Source organism: Mercenaria mercenaria, chromosome 4 (assembly GCF_021730395.1).
Source record: "Mercenaria mercenaria strain notata chromosome 4, MADL_Memer_1, whole genome shotgun sequence".
Classification (NCBI taxonomy): Eukaryota; Metazoa; Mollusca; class Bivalvia; order Venerida; family Veneridae; genus Mercenaria; species Mercenaria mercenaria.
In genome coordinates, this window is record NC_069364.1 from 12,002,567 (window position 1) to 12,028,261 (window position 25,695).

The window sequence follows — 25,695 nt, forward strand, 5'->3', positions numbered from 1 at the left end:
AACTTGAACAAAATGTGTCTGACAATAAGACCTCGGCCAAGTTCGATAACTAGCCAAATTGGTCAAGGCAGTTTCGAGTTACGGCCCTTGAATTTCGTTTTTACTCTTGTCCGCACTCTTAAGTCGAACATTTCTCATCCGATCTTCACCAAACTTGAACAAAATGTGTTTTACCATGAGACCTCGGCCAAGTTCGATAACCAGCCAAATTGGTCCAGGTATTTTGGAGTTACGGCCCTTGAATTACCGAAAAATCAGCCTTATTACTCTTGTCCGCTCTCTAAGTCGAACATTTCTCATCCGATCTTCACCAAACTTAAACAAACCGTGTTTGCCCATAAGACCTCAGCCAAGTTCGATAACTAGCCAAATCCGCCAAGGCACTTTTGAATTATGGCCCTTGAATTACTGATTTGATCTACTCGTCCAGACCATCTAATTGGATCAATTCATCTAAACCATCTAAAGAAACTAGACATTTTTCATAGGGGCAGTTGTGGGAGACATGCGCTTTTCTCAAAAGCATCTCTAGTATTAAATTATTTTTTTTTAAATATTTCATCTTTGTTTTGTTTTATTTAATGTTTATTTAAAGAAAACAAAATAAAAATTCTCTCAGATGGTTTAATTGTTAAAAATAGTCACGTGTATGCCATTCACTGTGCAAGCGTGTAACAACAGGAAGCACTCGAATGACTCATATTTTAGTTTTCCACTTTGAAGAAGAGCATACTTCCGTTTTATTTTATTCAACACTTGAGACACACGAGAACGTAATTTGCTGACATTTTTTAAACATGATAGTGGATACACAATGTGATATATCATCTCTGATTTTCCGAGCATATTCTTTAATTAGAAGGTCTACAACCATGGCATTTGTTGGAATATATTCAACGGAAACCTACGAGGTCCTGACTTCAGCAGATCGTGAGAATGTGAGGATATATTCTGATTTGGTGGACGAAGAGAATCATAAGTGGCAAATGGCTGTTGAAATTCTTCCCAGCCAGATCCAGGCGATTGTGCGGCATATCCGTACACCAGACAATCCGTTAACGCAAATAAATATCGCAAATCTCCGTTTTGTATGTCTCAGAACAGGAAGTGGTTGCATGACGGGGATGTCAAATTTTAACATGGACACGAAAAGAGATTCGGTTAATGATATTGATAAGACTGTGTTTAGTATCATACATAAACATTACACGAGTCAGGAACTTCTCGAAGGAGTGCATGCTTTACAGATATCAGCGATACTGAAGGAAGATTTTATCATTGTTGGCATGTGTAGAGCGGGAGAGGAGTCCTCCCTGAAAATTCTCAAAACAGTTTTTGAAGAACCCGGCAGTCTGGATAACGATGTCTTTGAAACACATTGTGATGAAATGGAAAGTACAGAAATGAACTTATTTGGCGACCGAGGAAAACCAGAAGTTTTCTTTCCGTCTGACAGTTCTGAAAACGGAAACTGCTCACAGGATCCTCTTTTGAAACCGGAAGTTGAACTCCGTCACTCGACCCTGCCTCCTGAAGAAAGACAGAGATTGAGAGAGAAGAGAGAAACGTCTTTCTGCGAAGATTGGCGGGCAGATACGAGCAAGTCCATCGATGCCTTAAAATTGATTGGTCCATTTAGGTTGGATGACGACTTCTCTGATAGAGACGATAGGCCCTTAATCGAAAATATCGAATCTACCGACATGTGTCCTGTTGAAAATGTGTCTTTTGATTTCGAAAAAGAATGCAAAAACAGCCAAGAGGATCCGAAATCCAAAGATGCTCGTGTGATCCGCAGGCCATCACGTGCAACAATGGTATGATGACTGTTAAATGTTATATATGGAAATTATATCCGCCGGTACATATGTATGTTGCAACATGACAATTGTAGCGTGGTTTGTTATATTTGTGATACTTTCACGTGCTTCAGTGATGTTTTCATGTACGCTAATGTTAAATTAGTATGCATGTTTGATGATTAATGTCAATATTTAAATGTGTAGTACCAAAATGGCAAGCCTCCTGTCTTCGACGAAAGTCAGTTTTAATATTTTGGACTGTTTAAATTTAAGAGTAAATTCCAATATTTTATATCTCTTCAGGTCACCACTAGCTGCGAAAAGATAATAACTTCGGTTCCAATTTCAAACGATTACAATTTGGCAAATGAATAAAAACTGATCACAAAAAAACTTTCCATATAACGCATTGTGACAAGAGACTTGCGAAAGAGACCTTTATAAGAGTAACGGCTATTTTAATATTTTTGTGATTGAATCAATTGTGTACATGAATATGAAACTAAATTTTCTTATCAGTTATGTCTGCAAAAATTGCTGACCCGTTTTTTTTGAAATATGTCTTCAACATAATAACCGTAAAATAAAAAAAAATAAAATAAAAACCTCAAAGCGGAATCAAGAGCCGGTGAATTCATGAACGTTTCCGACAAAATTTGCGCTCTATAAGTAATCAGTGAAAAGTTAAACTGATTTTAATAGACAAAAGGCCGGCCATTTGCAGTTTAATTATACTATGAAATCACTTGCTTACTGTTGCGAAATGCTTTCACATTTTGCACAAATGTACAGTTTTGAAATGTAGAGGTTTGTTTTCGGTAGTCCTGATTCTTTATTTTTTGTACACTTTGTTTTGTTAGTGTTTTGTTCACCTCGACTTATTGTTTATGTGGCGGCATATGATTAGGATATGTCAGAAGTGTTTTGCGGAAATGAAACAATTGCACAAATGAGAACAGACTAAAAATATTTCCAAGTATTAATATTGATGAATGAACATAATGGAGTTTCATACTACGCCTCGAGTAGAACCACAGGTTTTGCAGCGACACATTTCTGTTTTATTCTTGATGTGACTGTTATTTATTACTCGCATTGGGTTCTTTCTTTCGTTCTTATTTATTTTGTTCCTTTTTAATTTCCATTTGTTTAACCGGAATACATAAAATACGTTTCTGTATTCTACGCTTCGTTGGTACATATCTAATAGATTGCTTCTGTGTTAACGTTTTTACAGTAATATTTAAAATAAAACACGATTTGAACGAATATTTGTATGCTGTATCAGAAATATCTTAGTCCCTCTTTCACTAACATGTTTTTCGCATTTCAATTTTTAAAAAATGCATTATCATTTTATAGATTGAACATGTCATCAATTGATACGTTTCATCAGCATAATAATATCAACAGTGTCTTTCTACGTAGATGTACCTTCACATTTATGCGTAGAAAAAAATGAATAGATTATCGACTTTGCGCGAAATGTACTGCGCATCTTTTTACGCCAAAGTGACGTAAAAAACAACGTTACGTACATCTACAAGAAATGGACGTTTCCTGTAAAGAATCAGCAGATATTTTGTTATAAATCTTGATCTAATCTACTGTCTGCCGAAGATGGACTACAATGAATAGATTAGTACTAATCGCTGTGTGTTTACTTTGTTGTGCCGTGATCGCTGAAGAAAGGTTTGTCATTTTTGTATGTCTCCCTGTTCCTTTCTCATAATTCCGAACCTACTCATTGAACCGAAACCTCGGATATTGCATTTAGATCAGATACCGTCTTATGTCTCTAAAATTTGAGAACGGAAAAAAATGAGTAAAAAATAAATATCAACCTCATAAAAGGAAATTTACAAAATAAAAATTTGACACTTAAATTCAGTGGGGAAATTTATCACGTCTTTATAGGAAACAATGGTTCCTAATGACTAAACACATTTTTCTATAGGCCTAAGAAAAATAGTTGGCTAGAATGCACATAACAGGTACTGTCGTGTACGCACTTCCGGGTAAAGTGCAGTTGTCCCAAATATTATACCTGTCAGAAAAATTGCAGAAGGAAATTCAAACAGCAGCATGTCAATACATGCGACCAGCTGTTTAAACGGAGTAGAAGCTATGATATCATTATATAGAATTAAGGATATCATTAAAAGGAACACATATGTGATTCGAAAACACTCATTTTATGATCATTTAAAAGAGTTTTAGATATCTTAAATCCAATTTTATGATATTATTAAATGAATCTTTGATATCCAAAAAACATAGCTTAATTTTGGATATCACTTCAGTCAAAATCGTACAACAATACTATTTGGCACGAAATATTGATATCAATGAATGGAATTAAGGATATCATTAAATCAAATATTTTTGAGATTATTTTTAATGATTTATTGATATCATAAAACGTATTTTAGATATCAAATACTAAATTGAAGCTATTATTTAATATCTACTTTTCTATTTTGCATATTTTTAAATCATTTTAGGATATCACAAAGTTTATTTAATACCCTTACCTTTTAATTACTATTTTGTGATATACTAATATCCTTAATTCATTTTATGGCATCATTGAATGTATCTTGTTTTATCAGTGCATTTAATGATATCACTAGATATTATTAATTAAACACACTAAATAGCTGGTCTACTTTATTCTACATGGCCACAACACACACCAGGATCCATTCTAATTGTCTGTAACTTTCATTTTATTGAATTAAAAATCGAAAAAAAAAATGTGTATCATATTAGATGCAAGAAAAACACTCCGTAAAATCAGCTAAAAAATGAGACCCCAGATTGTAGCAGTGGTGTAACTTTTTCATTACAAGTTCTGTAATGCCATTATTTCAATATGAAATGCTACCTGAATATCAAGCATTGATCTGTCGTGTGATTTAAGCAAAAACGAAATGCAATGAAAATAAGGAAAATAGCTCTACAGAGCAAAACTGCTGAGAACTATTTGAATCCGCCATTATGCGATACCTTTTTTTTCGCGCCATTTTCCCCATTTAGTGTGTTTGTACCTAAAACAGCAAACATTATCATGTATATTTAAAACTATCATTATCATGTAGCAAAATCTTTTGCAACTAACATCAGCACTTGGCAAGAGCCGGTATACCAGCCAAGGGGCTTGGAATTATGCAAAAAGGGCATATGATACTAAAAATATCATCACTAACACGGTGTTAACATTATTTTACAGTGCAATTATCGATGTGTCGGTGCTATGCCCTGTAAAGCAGAACGTCACTAAATTTTCAGATTCATACAATCAAAGTCATGTGATTTTTTGTTTAGAAAAATAGGCATATGTAAGATAACAACATTGATATTGTTTTCATTCTTAAAAGTTGCGCAGCTCTCTGTAACCGTTTTTTATGTGAATTTATTTAGGAGATAGGCATATATGTTATTCAACATTCTACTGGTCTCTTAAGATGGTAGTTGGAATGCTTTGAATTTCTTGAATAATTTTAATTTTATGGCCAACTATACATATTTTCATAACTAAATTCTGACTCATAACCGTTCTTATTTTTTTTTAGATTTTTTATGTAAGTAGATCTATACTGGTTTTGCATACTTATTTAAGATATTCTGAACAGGAGCACTTAATGGTACGTACGTAGTGCACACTTCCGTATGCGGAGATGTGGGGGCAGCAACTCCCCTAGCAACTACACTTCATCCAATGTTATCATCATAACTTGACATATGAAAGAAGAAGAATTGCTCAACTCGACTGTGTACAATCTGCATTTTTTTTTTGTGATTTTTGACTGTTGTTTTTAAATTGTTCCCATGCACGGAGGATTCCCGAATGCGAGGTTACAGCAGGCGAGTTTACACAAAATGCGGGACCTTTACATATACTTTTAAGACTTTTTCATAATTTTCTATAACCCATAAGTTAGTATCTCGAAATTTTGAGTTAGTATGTCGAAATTTCGAGTTATTAATGTGCACTAATGCTTTTCTAGGGAAGAACATTAGTGCCAGGTGCGTTTTTTTATTAACTCGGAATTTCGAGTTAGTAACTCGAAATTTCGACTTACGTAACTCGAAATTTCGAGTAAGTCGAATTTTCGAGTTACTAACCCGAAATTTCGACTTATTAACTCGAAATTTCGAGTTACTAACTCGAATTTTCGACTTACGTAACTCGAAATTTCGAGTTACTATCTTGCCCTTTTATCCGCAAAATTTGAACGTCTGTCAAAGGCCAAAAATGTAATGGACGACTTTTGACTCTTCAAAGTGGAATCATCTTTATACACATCCATATATTGTACCGAACATGTAGGGACTTGAACATATACTACCATACATCAATGTATGACCTACCAAAGCCTCTAGAGTTACTCAAAATTTCAAACTATATCCAGGATATATACCCTCATTTACATGTATAATATGTTCATGTGTTAGGGGCTCGAACTAGGTTGAAAACCTTCCAGATGCGGTCAAAATAGAGAAATATTCTAAGTTTGAATACTACCCGGTCACCTTTTATGACCTCACCTCAAAATCTAGATCTGTCCAGGTACCCAATCTTGGTTAGACTCATAATTACACTTTTATTTAGGTATGTCTATATTTCATTGACATATGGGCTCAAACTAGGTTGAAAACCTTCCAGACTTAAGCATGGTTTAGGCACCTGAAGTCTTCCTCCAACGTCGCCTGTGTCGGTGCGACGTTACACCCAACACAATCAATAAATAAAGAAACATGGTTCAAAAAGTGATATTTTCTATGAGCAAACGCTGCCATTTGACCCTGTAGGGCTACCCAATGGATACACCAGGTACCTAATCTTGGTCAGGACCTATACATCAACGTAAACAATTATAGTTAGTAACCCGAAATTTCGAGTTAGTAACTTGAAATTTCGACTTAGTAACTCGAAATTTCAAGATACGTAACTCGAAATTTCGAGATATTAACTCAAAATTTCGACTTAGTAACTCGATATTTCGACTTAGTTACTCGAAATTTCGACTTAGTAACTCGATATTTCGAGATAATTAACTCGAAATTTCGGCTTAATAACTTGGAAATTTCGAGTTAATAAATAACATACATCTGGCACTAATGCTCTTCCGTACTTTTCCGTATCCTTAAGACATATCGTCTCGAAATTTTTTTAGCGCCAGCACTATATTTGATGTAATACAAATCGCAGTCAGTCCGATAAACTTTATCTTTCATAGACATAAGATAATATTATTTATCATTAAAATTTCAAATTAATATTATTCCAACTTACTGTAAAAATAATTTGGCTACAGTTAATATTCTTTTTTTTTTCTCAAGATTTACACCGAGCACTACGGAAGAGCATTAGTGCCAGGTGTATGTTATTTATTAACTCGAAATTTCGAGTAACTTATCTCGAAATTTCGAGTTATTATAGTGGTGTCCGGTAATATCTCGGGTTCCCTCGTATCGCGGTAATCTCCCTTTGCCGGAATTTCTTCGCCGAGCAGCACCGCAGTGACTTACATTTGTAAACCGGTACCACGGGATTTTGTTTACAAACATTTTTTTGCAAAATTCCATCGTAAATGGTAAGTATTACTTAGTTTTATCGCAACCATTCAATATCTCAAACTTATGCATCTGCTCATCACCCCTTCCCGCCAAAAACGCTTTTTATTTAAATTAAACTAAATCCACAACCAGGACAGCTTCAGAAAGTTCGTCTGATGCATTATTTTTATGAATGAATATATTGCGGCCACATGGTGACGCAAGTAGGCGTGTCCCGCAGCTGTCAAAATCAAATACCGCGATATTTGAGACTATGGGATTGTTAAAGTAGGTCAAATATGGCTGACATTTTATTGTGTTTTTTACACATTCTCCACTGGCTGAGATAGAGAGATGATTTGCAAGTTATATCAGACAGTTTGTTTAAAGTTTTAATGCAGAAAACAAGCTAGATCAGACTTTATTGATATGTTATTTATATTGCGACCGTTAGAACCGCGATACGAGGGAACTCCATCCTAAGTCGAAAATTCGAGTTACTAAGCCGAAATTTCGAGTTTCTTATCTCGAAATTTCGGGTTACTAACTACAATAGTTCACGTTGATGTATAGTTCCTGGTCAAGATTAGGTACCTGGTGTATCCATTGGGTAGCCCTAAAGGGTCATATAATTAAGATAACCGGGTAGCGTTTGCTCATTGAAAATATCACTATTTAAACCATATTATTTTATGTTTTTCGGTGGTTTATCGAAATATAACGGTGAATTATATCCTGATAAACTCACTGGCCACTCAGTGAAAATTATCAAATCTGATACCCAGATTAACGTCAAAAAGTTTACCGAGCGTACTGAAAGCCGGAAACAATATGACGATGACGTTGTTAAAATGACGTAATCTTTGCGATGCTTCCTGATAAAATTTCCCGCAAATTTCGACATTTTATTGAAATAAACACAACAAAAGTAGAGTTTTAGACATAAAATAAACAGAAAAATTGTTGGTATCGATGTAATATCACGGTAATTTCACTCGTGAACACCAAAAGTTGTTATTTTCACTCGTGGCTGCGCCACTCGTGTAAATATCACTTTTGGTGCCCACTCAGTGAAATTATAACGTGATATTACACCAAAACCAACAATTATCCTCTATTTTATTTATTTATTAACTTTTTTGGGTCTAACGCCGCACCGATACAATTATAGGTCATATGGCAACTTCCCAGCCTTTATGTTGGAGGGAGACCTCAGGTGCCTAAACCATGTTTAAGTCTGGAAGGTTTTCGACCTAGTTTGAGCCCATATATTAATGAAATATAGACATACCCTAATGAAAGTGTAGTTATGAGTCTGACCAAGATTGGGTACCTGGACAGATCTAGATTTTGAGGAGAGGTCATACAAGGTGACTGGGAAGTATTCAAATTTAGAATATTTCACTATTTTGATCATATCTGGAAGGTTTTCGACCTAGTTCGAGCCCCTACCACATGAACATACTATACATGTAAATGAGGGTATATATCCTGTATACAGTTGGAAATCTGGAGTAGCTCTAGAGGCTATGGTAGGTCATACATTGATGTATGGTAGTATATGTACAAGTCCCTACATGTTCGGTACAATATATGGATGTGCAGATAGATGATCCTTCTTCGAAGAGTCAAAAGTCGTCCATTACATTTTTGGCCTTTGACAGACGGACAGACGCTCAAATTTTGCAGATAAAAGTACAAGAAAGTAACTCGAAAATTTCGAGTTAATAAGTCGAAATTTCGAGTTAGTAACTCGAATTTTCGACTTACGTAACACGAAATTTCGACTAAGTCGAAATTTCGTGTTACTAAGTCGAAATTTCATGTTACATAAGTCGAAAATTCGAGTTTCGAGTTACTAAGCCGAAATTTCGTGTTACGTAAGTCGAAAATTCGAGTTACTAACTCGAAATTTCGGGTTAATAAAAAAACGTACCTTGCACTAATACTCTTCCGTAGAGCACTCTATCTCAAATGATGAAAATTAAATTGCGGCTGCTGCATCATACCCCGTTTCTGACATGCGCAATTTAAATACAACCATGGATGGAACATTGTTCATACGACTTATTTACTTTGTGTATGTTATGGTATTTTTTGTGTGTATAAAAATAATTCAACAGATTTTCATAAAACTTTAACAGTTTGATTGTCCTGTAAAAACAATACGCCTCTCGTGATTCTTTATGGATATTTTTTACTAAGATTATTATTCCGTTCACTCAGCATCTTATTTCAAGCACTCTACATCTTATTCGAGGGATCGACTTATTTTTTCGATCGTACATCATATTTTTTCCAGAGCTCGACATCTTATCCCGAGCACTCGACTTACAATCTCGGCATATTATCGGGCGCACAATTTATCATTCGATCGTACACAATATTTTGTCCAATGCTCGACATCTTATCTCGAGCGCTCAACCCATAATCTCGAGCGTTCAATTTATTATGTGGTGCAGCGGGATGACAAGTCGAGCTGTCGAGATAATTAATCCTCAACATACCACAATAATGCACATGATAGAAACATATCTGATAAATGCACACTATTCAAACATTATTAGTAATTGAATATAAATTCCTGCCATACAGTTTTAATATTTCTTGTCTACAGTTTTGATATTTTAGAAGATTCAATCTTTTATTATTGGTGCTACTGCTTTTATATTTCATGTGGCACTTGTAACTAACGTTGTTGCTGAACAGTGTATGTTCACAACCGTACTGAAGAAACAGCAACATTCTTTTCGCTTCCTTATTTATACTTTTTATTGTTGTTCAATACAGTAAAATTCTATTTGTCAAATTATTCAGCCTCGAAAGAAGACTAGCCATTATCAGGAAGCTACTGAATTATTATTCAACATTCTAACACTTTTAAGAATTTCTTTAGGATTTAATGTCGATTAGAACATGTTGTCCTACTTTTGGCTATTCCGGTTTACTCCCTCGTATTTAAAACCGCATTTTATTCCGGAATAGTATCCCTTCCTGGTGTAATTCGAACGTGTTAGAATGGAAATAGATTTTAGTTTTGCGTACTTTGTTGGCAAATAAAACACGATTTTTTTCGTTCAGATGCGTCTTAATTAATTACTCAGGCCTTCGGCCTCCGTGATTACATTACTATGCATTTGAACTCAAAACCGTTTTTTATTTGCCAACAAAGCACGCAAAACTAAAATCTATTTCCCAAACAATGTTCACTTCAGTTTTTAGAGAACTTCATGTTGAAAAGTTTCAAACGTTATATTCTTCAAATAATTTCCAGTGTTTGTGGCAATGATGACAGGGAACCAGTCTCTGACGCTTGGAATTATCGTTGGTTCCCGCTCTCACTGTTAGACTGGAAAGGTCAGCTCTGTGATACCGACGTTGACTCATCCGGCAGGGATCGTTCCCGCGATGGAATCTCTCTCATCGGCGGAGGAACGTTCTCATTACTTGAACGTATCCTGCTTTTTCCCGTCTGTCTGTTAGAAGACGACGAATATAACAAAGGTTTCGAATGTACCGACGCTGGAGGCACAGGAACGGCACTCCAGATATGCCAAAATAATGACGATACATGTCTACTTGAATATGTCATTGATGCAGGTTAGTTATAATAAAGTTATTATATATTTTTTTAGCTCATCTGAGCACGATGTGCTGAAGGGTGAGCTATTGTGGTCAGTGACAGTCCGGCGTCAAGCGTCGTCCGTCAACATTTTCCTTTAAACAAAATCTCCTCCTAAACCACCACGCCAATTTTGATTAAACTTCACAGAGATGTTTCTTCTTCTTTAAAAAATGTTAAAGAATTGAATTCCGTATAGAACTCTGGTTGCCATGCCAACCGAAAGCAACAACTTTAAAAATCTTCTTGTCCAACACCACAGGTCCTAGAGCTTTGATATCTGGTATGTAATATCATCTAGTAGTCCTCTACCAAATGTATTCAAATTATCCCCCTAGGGTTAGATATGGCCCCATGCTGGGGGTCAAATAGTTTATATAGGAAACAACCTTGACAATCTTCTCGTCCATAACAACATGGCTTAGGGCATCGATATTTGATATGTAGCATTATCTAAGGAGCTTCTACCAAGATTGTTCAAATTATCCCCCTAGGGTCAAATATGGCCCCACACTGGGGTCACATGGTTTATATAGACTTATATTGGGAAAAACTTTGAAAATATTCCTGTCCAAAACCACAGGGCCTAGGGCTTTGATATTTGATAGGTAGCATCATCTAGAGGTCCTCTACCACGATTGTTCAAATTATTCCCCTAGGGTCAAATATGGCCCGTCCTAGTGGTCTCATAGCTTATATAGACTTTTATTCTATATCTATTTTATCTATCCACTCGCGAACGTTCATTTGCAACACGTGACCGTACAATATATTACGGTATTTGGACGCACGTGTGTACAAAAAATCCTGTATTTTCTGTATTTTGACGGTTCAACAGTCCCATGTTAAACATACGATAATGGGGGCAAGGGACGGTAAATCTAAAAATTCCACAAATCTGCGCTGATACCAGTGCGAAAAAAATCATAAAAAATCCAATTTTGATCAATTCAAGGCAAGTGTTGAGCGAATGTCTTGCATAGACGTAGCACTTCATTATGGGACATTTTCAGCCTGCCGATTCTGTTGCTTCTGTGATAAAAACGAGTAAAACGCAGGTTTCAGGACACTAAATTTTGAGACAAAAATGGCCCAAAATGCACACCTTGCGCGACCTGTACCGTATTATCTGCAAATGACTGGCCTAAAACACATGCATATTTTTAAAGCATGTGGTCAGACAAAAATAATGGTGGGAAGAAAAGTGTCTCATAACCGTTTACTTTTTCCGTAAATTTGAGCTGAAGCTGGATGGATGGATGGATGGATGACCGTTTCCATTTCGTCTGACTTCCGTTACCTCAGGTAAGGTTTTAAACCCGGTCGTCTACACGGAGCTAGGAAAATCGATACAAGCACATATTCATTTTACACAAGAATCACTCGTACGCAGGAATCCTTAGTTCTATAAACATCATAAATAACCAGTTGAATATACATGTATATGCATGTAAAGTACATCTGTCTATTTTATTTAAAAAACGCAACCGGGCCAAATGCGAAACTGCCCGAAACGCTTGAAAATGTTCCAAATGTAAATCGGATGAAGTAGGCGCTCTTATGTACAGAGTTTGATTATCATCTTGAAGTCAGGATATTCCCAAATAGAAACAAGTCGAAAGATTTCCTGCGGCCAGAAGTTATACCAGGCTAAAAAGAAACTTATGAGTGCTTGTTTTTTTTTACCATACCATTACGCTTTACATAGGAAAAATAAATCCATTCTACATGCTGTACAAGTAGACCTATGAAATATATATTTCTTAATTCTGAAAGTTATTGTTTTGAGCAAAAGTAACTATATTTCCCTTTCATGTATGACATAACTTTTAGCTCAACTGGCCACATTCCTTGACTATTGAAATACTTTACTAGAGCTATCACAAATGTGATTCATGCCTTCACCTGGACTTAACTGACATATAGAGCAAAACAAAACAACTCAAGACCATAATCCAAGAAATTAAACAAAGAGGAATCTAAAAAATCCCTTATGCACAACTAGGTATCAATATTGATCACTGCTGAAAGTTTGAATAAATTATATGAAATAATGAATGAGGAATTCAGGTCACAAGACTTTCTCTATATATATCATACAGAGTGCCAGCTTTATTGCAATAACGGCGTTCCATAAATCCGATAAGCCAATCGCATATCGGTAAAATATCACGTGAAATCACCCAGTCTCCATGTGCTTTACTACTTGTTGCATTCCAATATACCTGCGGCCTTCAGACCGCAGGTAAATATATAGATTTCGATCTATACAGATATAATTGGAAGAAAATTTTATTGATTGGAAAAATCTATTATTTTGTCACAGGTTGAGAAAATTTTGAATGGCAGTGGCTAGGGGTCTGGTAACCGGACCTCTAGACAACCCGTACAGGAAAACTGCAAATTTAGCCTTGTCCGCTCTTTAAGGTGAAGAAGGTGTAATGAGCGGTATTTTCAAAAACAATTTACACCCTAGGTAACATACGTAGATAACAGCAAAAGTTGATCTTCACCCGATGTACAATTATTGAAAAGATCAAATGCACACTTTTAAAGCAAATGACGTCGAAAATTCACCTTTAAGCCTTAGTCGGAAGTAGTTGTGACGTTGCCTTTTTCCTGGCGATTAATTTAGTCTCGAGGCATTAATTTTATTTAAAATGTATTTTTGTTCCATTTTATATAATATGCCAGACGAAACCTACACGGTGATGTAATTTTCAAATACATACTCCCGCTATTCGCTGAAGAAATGCTTATTTTATGCAAAAATCATGCCGAAATCTTTCTATGAGATCATTATTTTCGTGCGGAATGACTAAGTAGTGTGCAAAAACTGGTCCATAGAATTTTTTAAAAAACTAATATTATCTTATAAATTTATTTTACTGTAAAATGAGCAAATAAAAATCAGGGGTCACCGACTTCGTTTTCGCAGTATTGTCATAAATTTTACCCTACCCCCATTTTCTCGTGCATTTTTCAAACATAAAAAATATAAGAAAATCATTTGATAAATCAATGAAATACACGTCTACTAGATAAATGTTAGCCCACAGCGACACTGACTGCACGTGAGTTTGTTAAGTGATAAGTTTGAGGCTGAGTCTTTCCGATTCATTAAGTTGTAACCATAAATCTTAGCATGTGTTGTTCCAAAATCTGACCTCTACGGAAATGACGTTTCTTGTATAAATTGGGAGCATGCATTTACTGGTCCATAGATATTTTTAAAAACTTATACAATTATTTTAAAGGCATATCTCGGCAAAATAACGGAAAAAAAGTCCTTGACTACCGACTTCGTTTTCGAGCTACGAAGTCGCAAAAAAGGATAAAGTCTCAAATGGCGCTATGGACGGCGTTTGACGTTGCGCATTTTCCCGCTTTTTTCTGACGTTACGCAAACGTCTTATTACTGAAACTGTGTATGCTGTTTGCAAATAGATATTTAGCCATTCCGTTTTAAAAAAACCTAATATTTTCTAAAACATACTTTCATTCTTGTATTTCCAAATCATTATATTTCATAGTTGTCTTTATCACGTGAATGTATGTGTTAATTTTCAAGTTACCTACTTAGATTGTACAATTGCGAGACAAAACACTATTAAGCCAGTGTATATATACGTACATATACAAATATTCGGTCGGAAATAATCTGAATTTTCATTGTATTCCGTAGTGAAAAGAAAGCCGTACATTTTTTTTCGCATGAAATGTTAGGACATATTTCAAGACGTGTTTTAAGTGTAATATACGGTGCAACTGGTGGTGACTTTCTATGCGTAGAGAATGTAACAATATGAAATATATATTTTTATGTGTCCTATCCAAGTTATGTTTGGTCGGGGCAGTTAGTGTTCCCCTCGCACGTCCGTCCGTCAGTCCGAAATAGTGTCTGACATATCTGAGAAAGTATTGACCCAGAGTAATCAAACCTCACAGGATTGTTATCAGTATTACCATTTGAGTATATAATGTTTTAATTTGATTTCACACAGTCAGAGCGGTGTTATGGCTCTTGACGTAGTCGAAAATGTACATAAAATTGTGTCGCATGCATCTCATTATGTGGTTCAAGATTTTTGTTACATTTATTTTAAAAAATGATAGAGACGTGAAACCATGTAGGAATAATATGCAGCATGCAAAGTTGTAACACATTCGGGACTGAGCGACCGCCAATTTACTTGCTTTTGCTATAATTTATCTTTTGGAACTACTGCATCTAAACAAACCTGCTACATAGATGTTGTCAGTAACAAATGTTGAGCAAGTTGATACCGTTAGGAAGTTTGGAAAAAATTACAGTTAAATTGTCGGTAACTCATTTCTACCTACAATACAAAACAAAACACAAACCTCAAATTTTATAGTTTTTCATAATTTTTCATTTTTATTATCACAAAGCGTTTGATAACTGCTATGGCTGTATGTTATACAGCAATGATATAAAATGTCTGATTGATAAATAAAATTTACACACATCAGCAGTCTTCAAAATATATAAGAATTTTGCCTTTCATAATTCTCAAGCCTGTACCCATTATCATAGAGAAAAGACATTTAAGTATGTTTTCCGACTGCTTGCGAACCCGTCGCGCATCTTCGTTTTTCCCCCGGAAGAATGCCCCAAAACGAGGCTATAATTTATGAATAGATGCAAACACCAACGATAATGTTTACAAACATAGGGAATTCAACATTTTTTTTAACTCACACAAACTTCATGAAAATCATTCTTATAATACAGGTAATAAACAGCTACACTACAAGTTTTCGGGGGAACAATTTAGGCCCTTCCGGAATAAATGTTTTCAAAACTTCATACGCACACGTATTCAGTTAATCTTTTTTCAGCATAGTATTAAGAATATAGATCTTCTATATGACACTGTCAATTTGAAACTAAAAATCTTGTATGTCTCATATTTTTCATGCAAACCAAGTATAATTACCATGAAGGAAATACAAAAAAATAAAGTTATTTTGTGCAAGTCGTGCGTCTTTAAACGGGATATTCGTTTGAATGAATTTTAAAATCACGTGATCCCCGATTACGGAAAAGCGATAAAGACGAAAGTAGGACAAAAAACCACCCATGTCAGCCAAAGAAAATATAAAAAGTCGTTTTTCTGCACATGTTTTGACTTCAAACGAATTTTGCACGGCTTTTGTAATGTTTGGTAGTATATTTCAAAATGTGTAGCTTTTTTAAAGATTTATTTTTTTATTGGTCTTTATTTGGTACCTTTAACCACCAAGATTATCCAGCCGAGAATGAAAAAAAAAAAAAAAAAAAACAAAAAAAAAAAAAAAAAAAACGTCCGGTGTATCGCCCTCCCGCATCGCTCGGCGCCATTTTGTTTCTTAATAGAACGTAATGACGCGACGTTGCGAAGCGTGCTGACAATGTGGTCATAATATCTCGGCGTATTACGTGAATATCCATGGCAGCGGGCGGGCGGTCGGTATCCAAAGCATGTCCGCCCTCTAATTCAGTTTTCATCGCCAAACTTGCTGACAATGTTTGTGGGCATAATGTCTCATCCACGTATAATAACCATCCAAATCGCCAAATGGCTGTTGTAGGGAGGTTGAAGCATATAATTTATTTAATACTGATACGCAGTAAAACAACATTAAATGAATTACGTACATTACGTATGAAGTGAAATAAATATAGAATAAAAAGGTTATTTAGGGCCTAACATTGTTCTGTATAATATATATTTGCACTCATACCAAGCTGGGAAAAAAAACAGAAAAGGCAGGAATACAATATTCAGTGAAACATTTTTAATTTAAACTAAGATAAAATAGATAGAGAATAAAAAGGTTATTTAACATTGTACTGTACAATACGAGATGTATTTGGACTCGTACCCAGCTGAGAAAACCATATTGGACTCGCCTAGCGGCTCGTCCAATATGGTTTTCTCAGCTGGTTACTCGTCCAAATATATCTCCGCATTGTACAGAACAATGTTAAATAACCTAATAACATTGGAAATTTGAAATTCTTCTTGTAGAAAACAACATAGCCTAGGGCTTTGATATTTGGTATGTAGCATTATTAAGTGGTCCTCTACCAAGACTGTTAAAATTATTCCCCTAGGATCAAATATGGCCCCACGCTGGGGTACACATGGTTTACATAGACTTCTATAGGGAAAACTTTGAAAATCTTCTTGTACAAAACCATACAGTCTAGGGTTTTGATTCTTACCAAGATTGTTCAAATTATCCCCCCCCACCTGGGGTTAAAACTGGCCCACCCCGGGAGGCACATGGTTTAAGTAGACTTGTACAGGAAAAAAAAACCTTTACAAATTCTTGTATTAAACAATAAGGCCAAGAGCTTGATATTTAGTATGTGGCATGATCTAGTGGTTCTCTATCATGATTGTTCAAATCATGACCCTGGGGTCAATATATGCCACGCCGTGTCCTTTGTTTTACATTGACGTATATAGGAAAATCCTTAAAAATATTCTTGTACAGAACCATAAGGCCCAGACCTTAGATATATGGTATTGTCTGGTGGTCAACTATCAATTTTGTTCAAATCATAACCCTTGGGTCAAACTGAATGCGCCCCGGGGTCAACAGTTTTTACAATGGCTTATATAGGGAAAAACTTTTAAAAATTCTTTTTCTGAAACCATAAGGCACAGAGCTTAGATATTCGATATGTGGCATGTTTAGTGATTCTCTACCAAGATTGTTCAAATCAAGACTCCGGGGTCAGTATAGGCCACGCACGGGTGGTCCCTTGTTTTAAATAGACTTATTTGATTTTGAAGCAATGGCAAAGAAATGTGGACCACATGTATAGTTTTTGATACAGATTTCAATACCCGTCTTGAATAGTCTCAACCTTGACCTACTGAACTACTTTCTTGTTTTTGAAGTTACAGCATAGAAATTTTGACCACATGTTAAATGTTTGATGCAGATTTCAATACTCATCTTGAATAGTCTTAACCTGGACCTACTGACCTACTTTCTTGTTTTTGAAGCCACGGCAAATATATTTGGACCATCCATATGATTTTTTATACAGATTTCAATACTCATATTGAATAGTCTTACTCGTGACATACTGAACTACTTTCTCTTTTTTTGAAGTTACAGCATAGAAATTTGGACCACATGTTAAATGTTTGATGCAGATTTCAATACTCATCTTGAATAGTCTTAACCTTGACCTACTGACCTACTTTCTTGTTTTTGAGGTACAGCATAGAAATTTGGACCACAAGTGTAAGTTTTGATACAGATTTTAATACTCATCTTTAATATCCTTAACCCTGACCTACTTTCTTGATTTTTGAAGCCACGGCAAATAGATTTGGACCACCCGTATGATTTTTTTTATACAGATTTCAATGCTCATCTTGAATAGTCTTAATCGTGACCTACTGAGCTACTTTCTTGTTTTTGAAGTTACAGCAAAGAAATTTGGACCACATGTTAAATGTTTGATGCAGATTTCAATACTCATCTTGAATAGTCTAATCATGACATACTGACCTACCTTCTTGCTTTTGAAGTTACAGCATAGAAATTTGGACCACATGTAAAATGTTTGATACAGATTTCAATACTCATATTGAATAGGCTTAATCATGACATACTGGCCTACTTTCTTGTTTTTGAAGTTACAGCATAGAAATTTGGACCACATGTATAATTTTTGATACAGATTTCAGTACTTACCTTTAATGTCTTAACCATGATCTGCTGACCTACTTTTTGTTTTAGAAGCTACAGCAAAGAGATTTGGACCACCTGTATAATTCTTCATACAGATTTCAGTAGTTATCTTGAATAATCTTTACCATGACCTACTCATCTACATTTTTGTTTTTGAAGCTTTAGCAAAGAAATTTGAGCCACAAAATTTGTCACACAGATTTCAATACTTATCTTGAATAATCTGGTTAGAATAACACCAAACTTTGTCAGTAGCATCCTGCCATGGACCAAGTGTGTTCTAATGGTTTACACATTACCTGCCTGTATTTATTTAGTAGAAAATTTTAACTGTTTAAGCAAGCAACTAAACACTCAGGTGAGCGATATAGGGCTATCATGGCCCTCTTGTTTATAGAATAAAATCTTTTTAAAAGCACGTTTTGGCTTTTGAAAGAATTGGTCTAGTGCTAATATATTTTACCAACATTTAGCATATCCTAATGTCTGCCTGTCTGTCACAGAATACAGGTAACAAACGGATATATTTATATAATATCTTACTTGAGTGTCTTTTCATATCGAGTAAAAAAATATTAAATAAATGCATCGAGATTAATAAATCAATTGTGGTAACTCATTTTATCACATGTTAGCACCTTTTTTCTAAAACATCTCAATTTTTGTGTTACCTAAGTACTATTATCAGTCAATTCGACCGACGTCTTCCATACGTCAGTCGACGTTAACGTCAGAATGTAGGGTAAACGCATGTTGTTTCGTGTTATAACATCTGCATAATCCCGAGGGATTGGTTGGTTTGTGTAATTTTAGACACTATGTTGCATTATTTTAGACAACTCTAATATCTTTATCACCTGAGATCACTCCTGTACTATTGATCCCTACTGGAATTACTAAAACATTAAAAAATATACATATTATACGTACCAGTAGCTAAAAATTGTTTTATATGACTTAATATTACACATTGCACACGGCTACTTCCTTGTGCGCCATATTACCGGCAATGTAAACAGAGCACGGAGAAGGCTTGTGTTGTTATAGACGTGAAAACAAGTAATGTTCAATATCATATTTGCTTGAAAATCAGTATGATAGATCAAGTGTTGTTTGTTTTTATAGTGAATTCACTTTTTGGTGAAAAAGTAGGCGTTTTAATAGTTTTAGCAAATCAAAAAGTCTTCACTGTCTCATATTACCGGCCACAGGGCTAATTACACTAGTGTAATTTCAAAATATGATAGCTTTATTTTACCACGGAAAATCCAAGCATGTGATACAATAGGGTAATTATAACAGAACCTTGGTAAGCACTGTTGTAGTCGGCTCGAGTGGGGTTTGCCTCGACCCCAAGAGGCGATTGTGCCGTGTATGATCCGGCTCGGCAAAATCTACAAGAGCCGTATCATTATAGACTTTACCAAGGTACTGTTTCCTTATAAAAATTTCTGAATTTGAATCAGACTCGTTTGAAACACATTTTGTTTTATCACCAGAATGGGTATCAATATATTAATTGTTCTTAAGAAAGACAACTCTGTTAAGAAAATATGGTTATTTTTTCATGCTATTGCTGTTCTTTGATAACTGGGTATATGGCTCGATAAATTTAATTAGATTTGTAATCAAACACATTGATAAAAATATATTCCGTACAGAGCTTTTGTCATTATCAGAAGACTTTAATTCGTTCTGAAAGTCTATGTTTCTTTTTTAATTTTTGAAATATATTATCAGATTCTTATCCAACAGTCACAATTTTTAAGTTTTATGCGTCTTTAATTACATTAATATATATTAAGGACAAGAACATCATAAAAAATTCTGCATACGACCATTTGTGTACATGTAGCTAGTTTGAAAAGTATATTTGTAAAAAGTATGGATGCCGTATTAATTAACGATTAAAACCCTTTAAGAAGTTTAAAATCCAGTCATAGACTTAAAAGTGCCAAATATATAATGTCCAATATTTTTTATCGAATTTTGCCAAAGTCTTTGATGTCATTGGGGGCTACATTGTTGAAAAAATGTATTTATTTTTTTTTAAGAATTTCGCGGAAATACGACAAAAAGGAAATTCTGCATTTATAAATTTTGTTTCTCTGCAGTGGATGTATACTGGTCACGATATTTCTAGAATACATACATACCGTGTTATTGATTTTGTTGATTGGTTGATACTGAAAACATTTCAGGTCAGAAAGCTTTAACCAGAACCAAAACATCAATAGAAGAGAATTACTCAACGTTCGGTTTGGGAAAGGCAACGTTACTAGCACAGTACCTGCAGGACATATACCACAACAAGTTACTCCACTTGGATAAGATACCATCCAGTGTCCTGTCTGCTCTCCAGCCGTTGTTCAATTGCATTGACACGGCCCAGACCAAAGTAATTACACATCTGGGAGAGTTCACTGTCCCAGATGTTGGACTTTCAAGCACGTGGACTCTGTTTCAGCACCTGCTTAAAGAGGCGAAATGGACAACAGTACGCTATATAATTGTCGGAATAGTTGCAATATCTCTCTTTCCGCCATCCAAACAAATAGGTATGTTGAGTGACTGAGTTTGGTTTTGCCACTTTCAGCAGACAAGAAAGAAATTGCCATTTTACACGTTATACACCACACTTAGATTAACTATGAGAATCATGTTACCAAACGGGAAAATATACTAGCCCATTTCAATCGCGTATCTCGCACATAAATCACGCACACGGGTGCTATGTATATTGAAAAAGTTGCAATTTATCCTCCAGTGTGTGTACCAGGCACATTTTCTCAATGGACACTCCGCTATTTTCTTGTTTTCTTTAACGTTTATAGAACAAACTTGCGTAACATTTGAAGTACTAACCTTCCGGTCAGAGTTAAAAATTGCACGCATTTGCGTGCAAGAATCTTTGTAACAAAATCTAACTCGAAAGTACTAGCAAAAGTCTTTTTAGCTCCTTTGAGCATGTAGAATCCAAGAGCCTTTCTTCTGGAAAAAACAACCTCACTAGCTTCATTCGAAAAAAGTAACTATACTCATTGTAACTTTGCATTAAATGACTCTGAAATGTATTTCAGTTTATTCTATTCTTTGTTTATCACTGAATTAATCAATTACACTTACAGGTAGATATGTAAGAAACGCCATGCGTTCAGCGAAACGATTGTGTGGTCTACATAAAGAGACACGTGCATCTGATAGGAGGTTCCAACCATCTTTGTGTCCAATTGCGGAACATTCCTCAGATAATCCGGTTTTAATTAGGCTTGAAAGTTTCATGGATATTATACGGACAAGTAAATTACAAATGCCATCTCCAAGAATAAAACAAATGTTAAAAGAGCACTACCCAATGTGTGAATGCTTTGATTATCAAAACTGTAATTGCGACGGAAAGTCCTTCTGTAAAGAATCAACACACTTTAAAATGTGCGAGGTCTTTGATTTGTTGCCGTGTAACTGTGGAGGTGCCACTATGAACTCTACATCTACAGACTGTGATGCCTCTGCAAATATTCCACTTGATGAACTTCTTTTAAAGTCAAATGTCTGTAATGATGACGAAACAGCACACACAAAATGTACTGTAACAACTACAGACCAAAGCGTTCAAACAGTACTGGATGTTACGTCTAGAGACACTTCACCTGAACCTTCGTTTGAGGCAACGAATGTTGAACATCACTTGCCGCACTGGGTCCAGATGGCTGTCGGTCACTATCACATGCATGGTTGCAAGGTCTTGCAGTGTAGAGCTTTGCATGAAAGTAATGACGAGTCAAAAGAAGCTGCAAACCCCGACACTTCAAATGCTAGTCCATTGGACTTATCACAGTCGGTGAGCGACGTATCGGTTGAACTATTAAACGATAGCATAGACGCTGTAGAGCATTCGCAAGACGAGAGTGAGGAGGGGGAAGATCTACCTAGATATTTAGATGACTCCCCGGAGTTGGATTCTGATGAGGAAGAGTTTAACAGACACCTTGATGGTAGTGCCACTAGTGATATCGGATCTCCCAACATAAACTCAAGCTTTAAAGAGGGTTCACCATACTTCACAGCTAACTCCGTTACTTTATCCGACCTGCAAGATCGTGGCGATGGAACGGTGTATTCTACACTGACAAGAAGGTCCCCGTACGTTGAAGATGGATTGAGTGACCTGTCTTTGAATACGAGCTGTAGAGAGAGTGAAGGGAGCCTTCTTGACGTATCTGATATTAACAAAAGTGTTTCATTTACATCTGGCGAAGGGGTAAGAGTTTTACAATATCTTATATCTAAAAACAATTTCTTTTCATGTTTATTATCAACCCAAGGGGTATAGTAATGGTCTATCCGTCCGTCTGTGCGTAGGTACGTCCATACGCCCGTCCGATAAATTATTGTCCGAAGTATTACCCTTAAATTGCTGAAGGGAACTAATTGAAACTGCATACGAAGATAGAATAAATTGTGGGAAAGTGCAGTGTATAATAACCAAAACTTTAGCTTACTTACTACTTTTTGATTATCTCCCTTTATTTTACTAATAAAACAATTGTCTGGAACATGACTCCAAAACTGTTAAAGGGATTTGCTCATTTGCTCAGACTTTTCACAACAATGATCATGCTTCAAAGCGGACACTGTCGATTATCGCTATTCAAAGGCCATAACTCAAGAACACTTAGAGAATCCAGTTGGTTAGCAAAGTTGGCCAAGATATTATGCCCATAAACATTGTGACATGGGATAAGAACTACTGAGGTTAGGTACGGCCAACCGTTTTGTATATTGTCTGTCACCGCAGATGTTCCCAAACATAATAAGCGTATAAAAAGAAATGCCATATAGATCTACCAAACGTTTACGGTGGGACTCCCTGTAGAATACATTTTGGCCATGTAATCTATATCTTCAAAATACAAAACGCTCCTACTACCATCACTGAAGGCCTTTAGAACGTTACATGTTGCTTTTTGCAAAATTACGAAGAATCTCCAAAACACCAAGTCGCAAAAGCGTTTCTTGTTAGAAATCATTAAATGATCACAAAGTGAACAGCTGGTCATCATAACTTTTTGCATGTTTTACAGTTGATCGAAGTTGCCGCATTATTTGCATTGCAAACAATCTGGGGTCTGGCAAAACGGGCCTGGCAACGCATACAGGCGGACACGAGTTATAATGACGTTGCAATAGAAGAAAACGAATGTGGACTTTATATTATCAGACAAAACAACAAATCCACCGCTCTCAGACCATCGAGGCGTTCAGTAAATAAACGTTCACCAGAACATGACACCACAGAATTCCATGAAGATGATAGAAACAACACAGAAACTGTTCTCCATTATAAAAATATCAACACTGTAAGTAAGAGAGAAGTTCTGAAAACCCCAACGTTAGCAGAGATAAATTACCATAGAAACTACGGTACCTTCAACGAAAGGACATATTCAACTCGGCAAAAGCAGAAGTTATATAATACAATATTGCTCCAAAGCTGCCCAAACATTGAATCCCCTGCTGATGATGAAATACAAGAAGAAAACACTGATTGTAACAATAATGCTCGATACAGTAAGAGGAAAAGGGATACGTCTAAAAGATTAACCGACAGTGACAGCCAAGCTGACTGGGAGGATTGTGACTGTCCTGACCATGTTGCTAGAAAAAGAGGCCGTATAACCTACAAAACTAGCCAAACTATTGATAAATGTCTCACGAACAGCCATGGCATTGGTGGCATTAGTGGACGCCAAAGTATTAACAAAAAGAGAACACGAGCTCGTGCTAAATGTGAAAAAAGACGGGTTTCCAAAACTAGTCCGGCACAGTCGACGCACAAAGAAAAAAGACCGAAGTTCTCACGCAGCAGGAAAGATTTACATAGCAGAAACCAATCCAATGACTTACAGGTTTCAATCGACCGTTTATCGCGCGATTTAAGGAATACATCTGTTAACGATCATATCGGTAAATATGCTGGCGACACTAGTGATGAATTTGCAGACGAGTCAGCGAGCTCGTCAGATGAAATATCTAAAAGCAAGACTGCATTGCCGAAAACGGATCACAACTTTGCTTATTCAAAAACAACGTTAAGATGTAAAGAAAATGACGACAACGGAAACGCATCAACTAGTGATAACAAAGCGTGTTCATGCAAAAACTGCAAAAATCAACATAGAGAATTAGAATTAAATGACATTGTTGAGAAACTTCGATCACTTCGATGTAATGTTTGGGAACTTAAAAACTACAGCTATATCAACAAAAATGACAACACTTCAAAGGTTCTGGCATGGGCATGGTCATGTGTCGAAAAGTAGACAATTAAGGTAGATCTCAGTGTTTGTCAAGGAATAATCAAATAGTTCGAAATGCGTGTCTGATGTTACAAATTATCATGAAAGTAGGTTTAAATTATCACTATTTTTCATAATAAAGCAAAGATAAATCAATGTACTTCCTTATTCAAAATTTATTTATACTGTAAATATATATAGTACATTAAACCGGTGCAGAAATGTGTGTTGCGATATATGAATACCACACGAATTTGCTGATATCGTGAACCCGAGTAATATAATGTCAACCGAACAGAAAATACACACTTTGCTTCAATTATTAGGGGCGCTTAAGTATCAAATTGTATGTATGAACGTATATTTTTCCTGTTATTACATCTGAGTGTTGTTTGGTGCCCGGGCCAACATGAAATGAACATGCTACAGCATAAAACGTGTAAAAAAAAGCTAAAAATGAATATATTGTCCATCAATGTTATTAAACGTCCATGAAATGCAAGGGAATTTCAGCGTTGTTTGATCACATGGATGTCACTTACTTTCAAAATGTTCGTTATGGAGCCATAATACGTTAACGTTTTGACATGGAACGCGCATATGTAAAAAGGTGTGTTAACATCGCGTGAGCATCTCTCTGTAAAACACACATTTACTCTCCTGTTAAAACATACCCATGAAAAAAATA

The 25,695-nt window shown here is 35.7% G+C and overlaps 1 protein-coding gene across 1 annotated transcript; it reads left to right on the forward strand.

Moving 5' to 3' along the window:
* Positions 1–3,215: 3,215 nt before the first annotated feature.
* Positions 3,216–25,163, forward strand: LOC123551019 (uncharacterized). Its single transcript, XM_045339619.2, has 5 exons — positions 3,216–3,494; positions 10,639–10,964; positions 20,910–21,266; positions 21,837–22,969; positions 23,793–25,163. Exons 1-5 carry the CDS (start codon positions 3,433–3,435, stop codon positions 25,029–25,031), a joined length of 3,117 nt encoding a protein of 1,038 aa, XP_045195554.2. The 5' UTR covers positions 3,216–3,432; the 3' UTR covers positions 25,032–25,163.
* The last annotated feature ends 532 nt before the right edge of the window (positions 25,164–25,695 follow it).

What these genes read in the sequence shown, in the direction of transcription:
- LOC123551019 (XM_045339619.2), top strand. Translation starts at nt 3,433, where the DNA reads ATGAATAGATTAGTACTAATCGCTGTGTGTTTACTTTGTTGTGCCGTG. An exon ending in GCCGTGATCGCTGAAGAAAG is followed by an intron (nt 3,495 to 10,638) that starts GTTTGTCATTTT and finishes AATAATTTCCAG; the next exon opens with TGTTTGTGGCAATGATGACA. An exon ending in TCCGCCATCCAAACAAATAG is followed by an intron (nt 21,267 to 21,836) that starts GTATGTTGAGTG and finishes TTACACTTACAG; the next exon opens with GTAGATATGTAAGAAACGCC.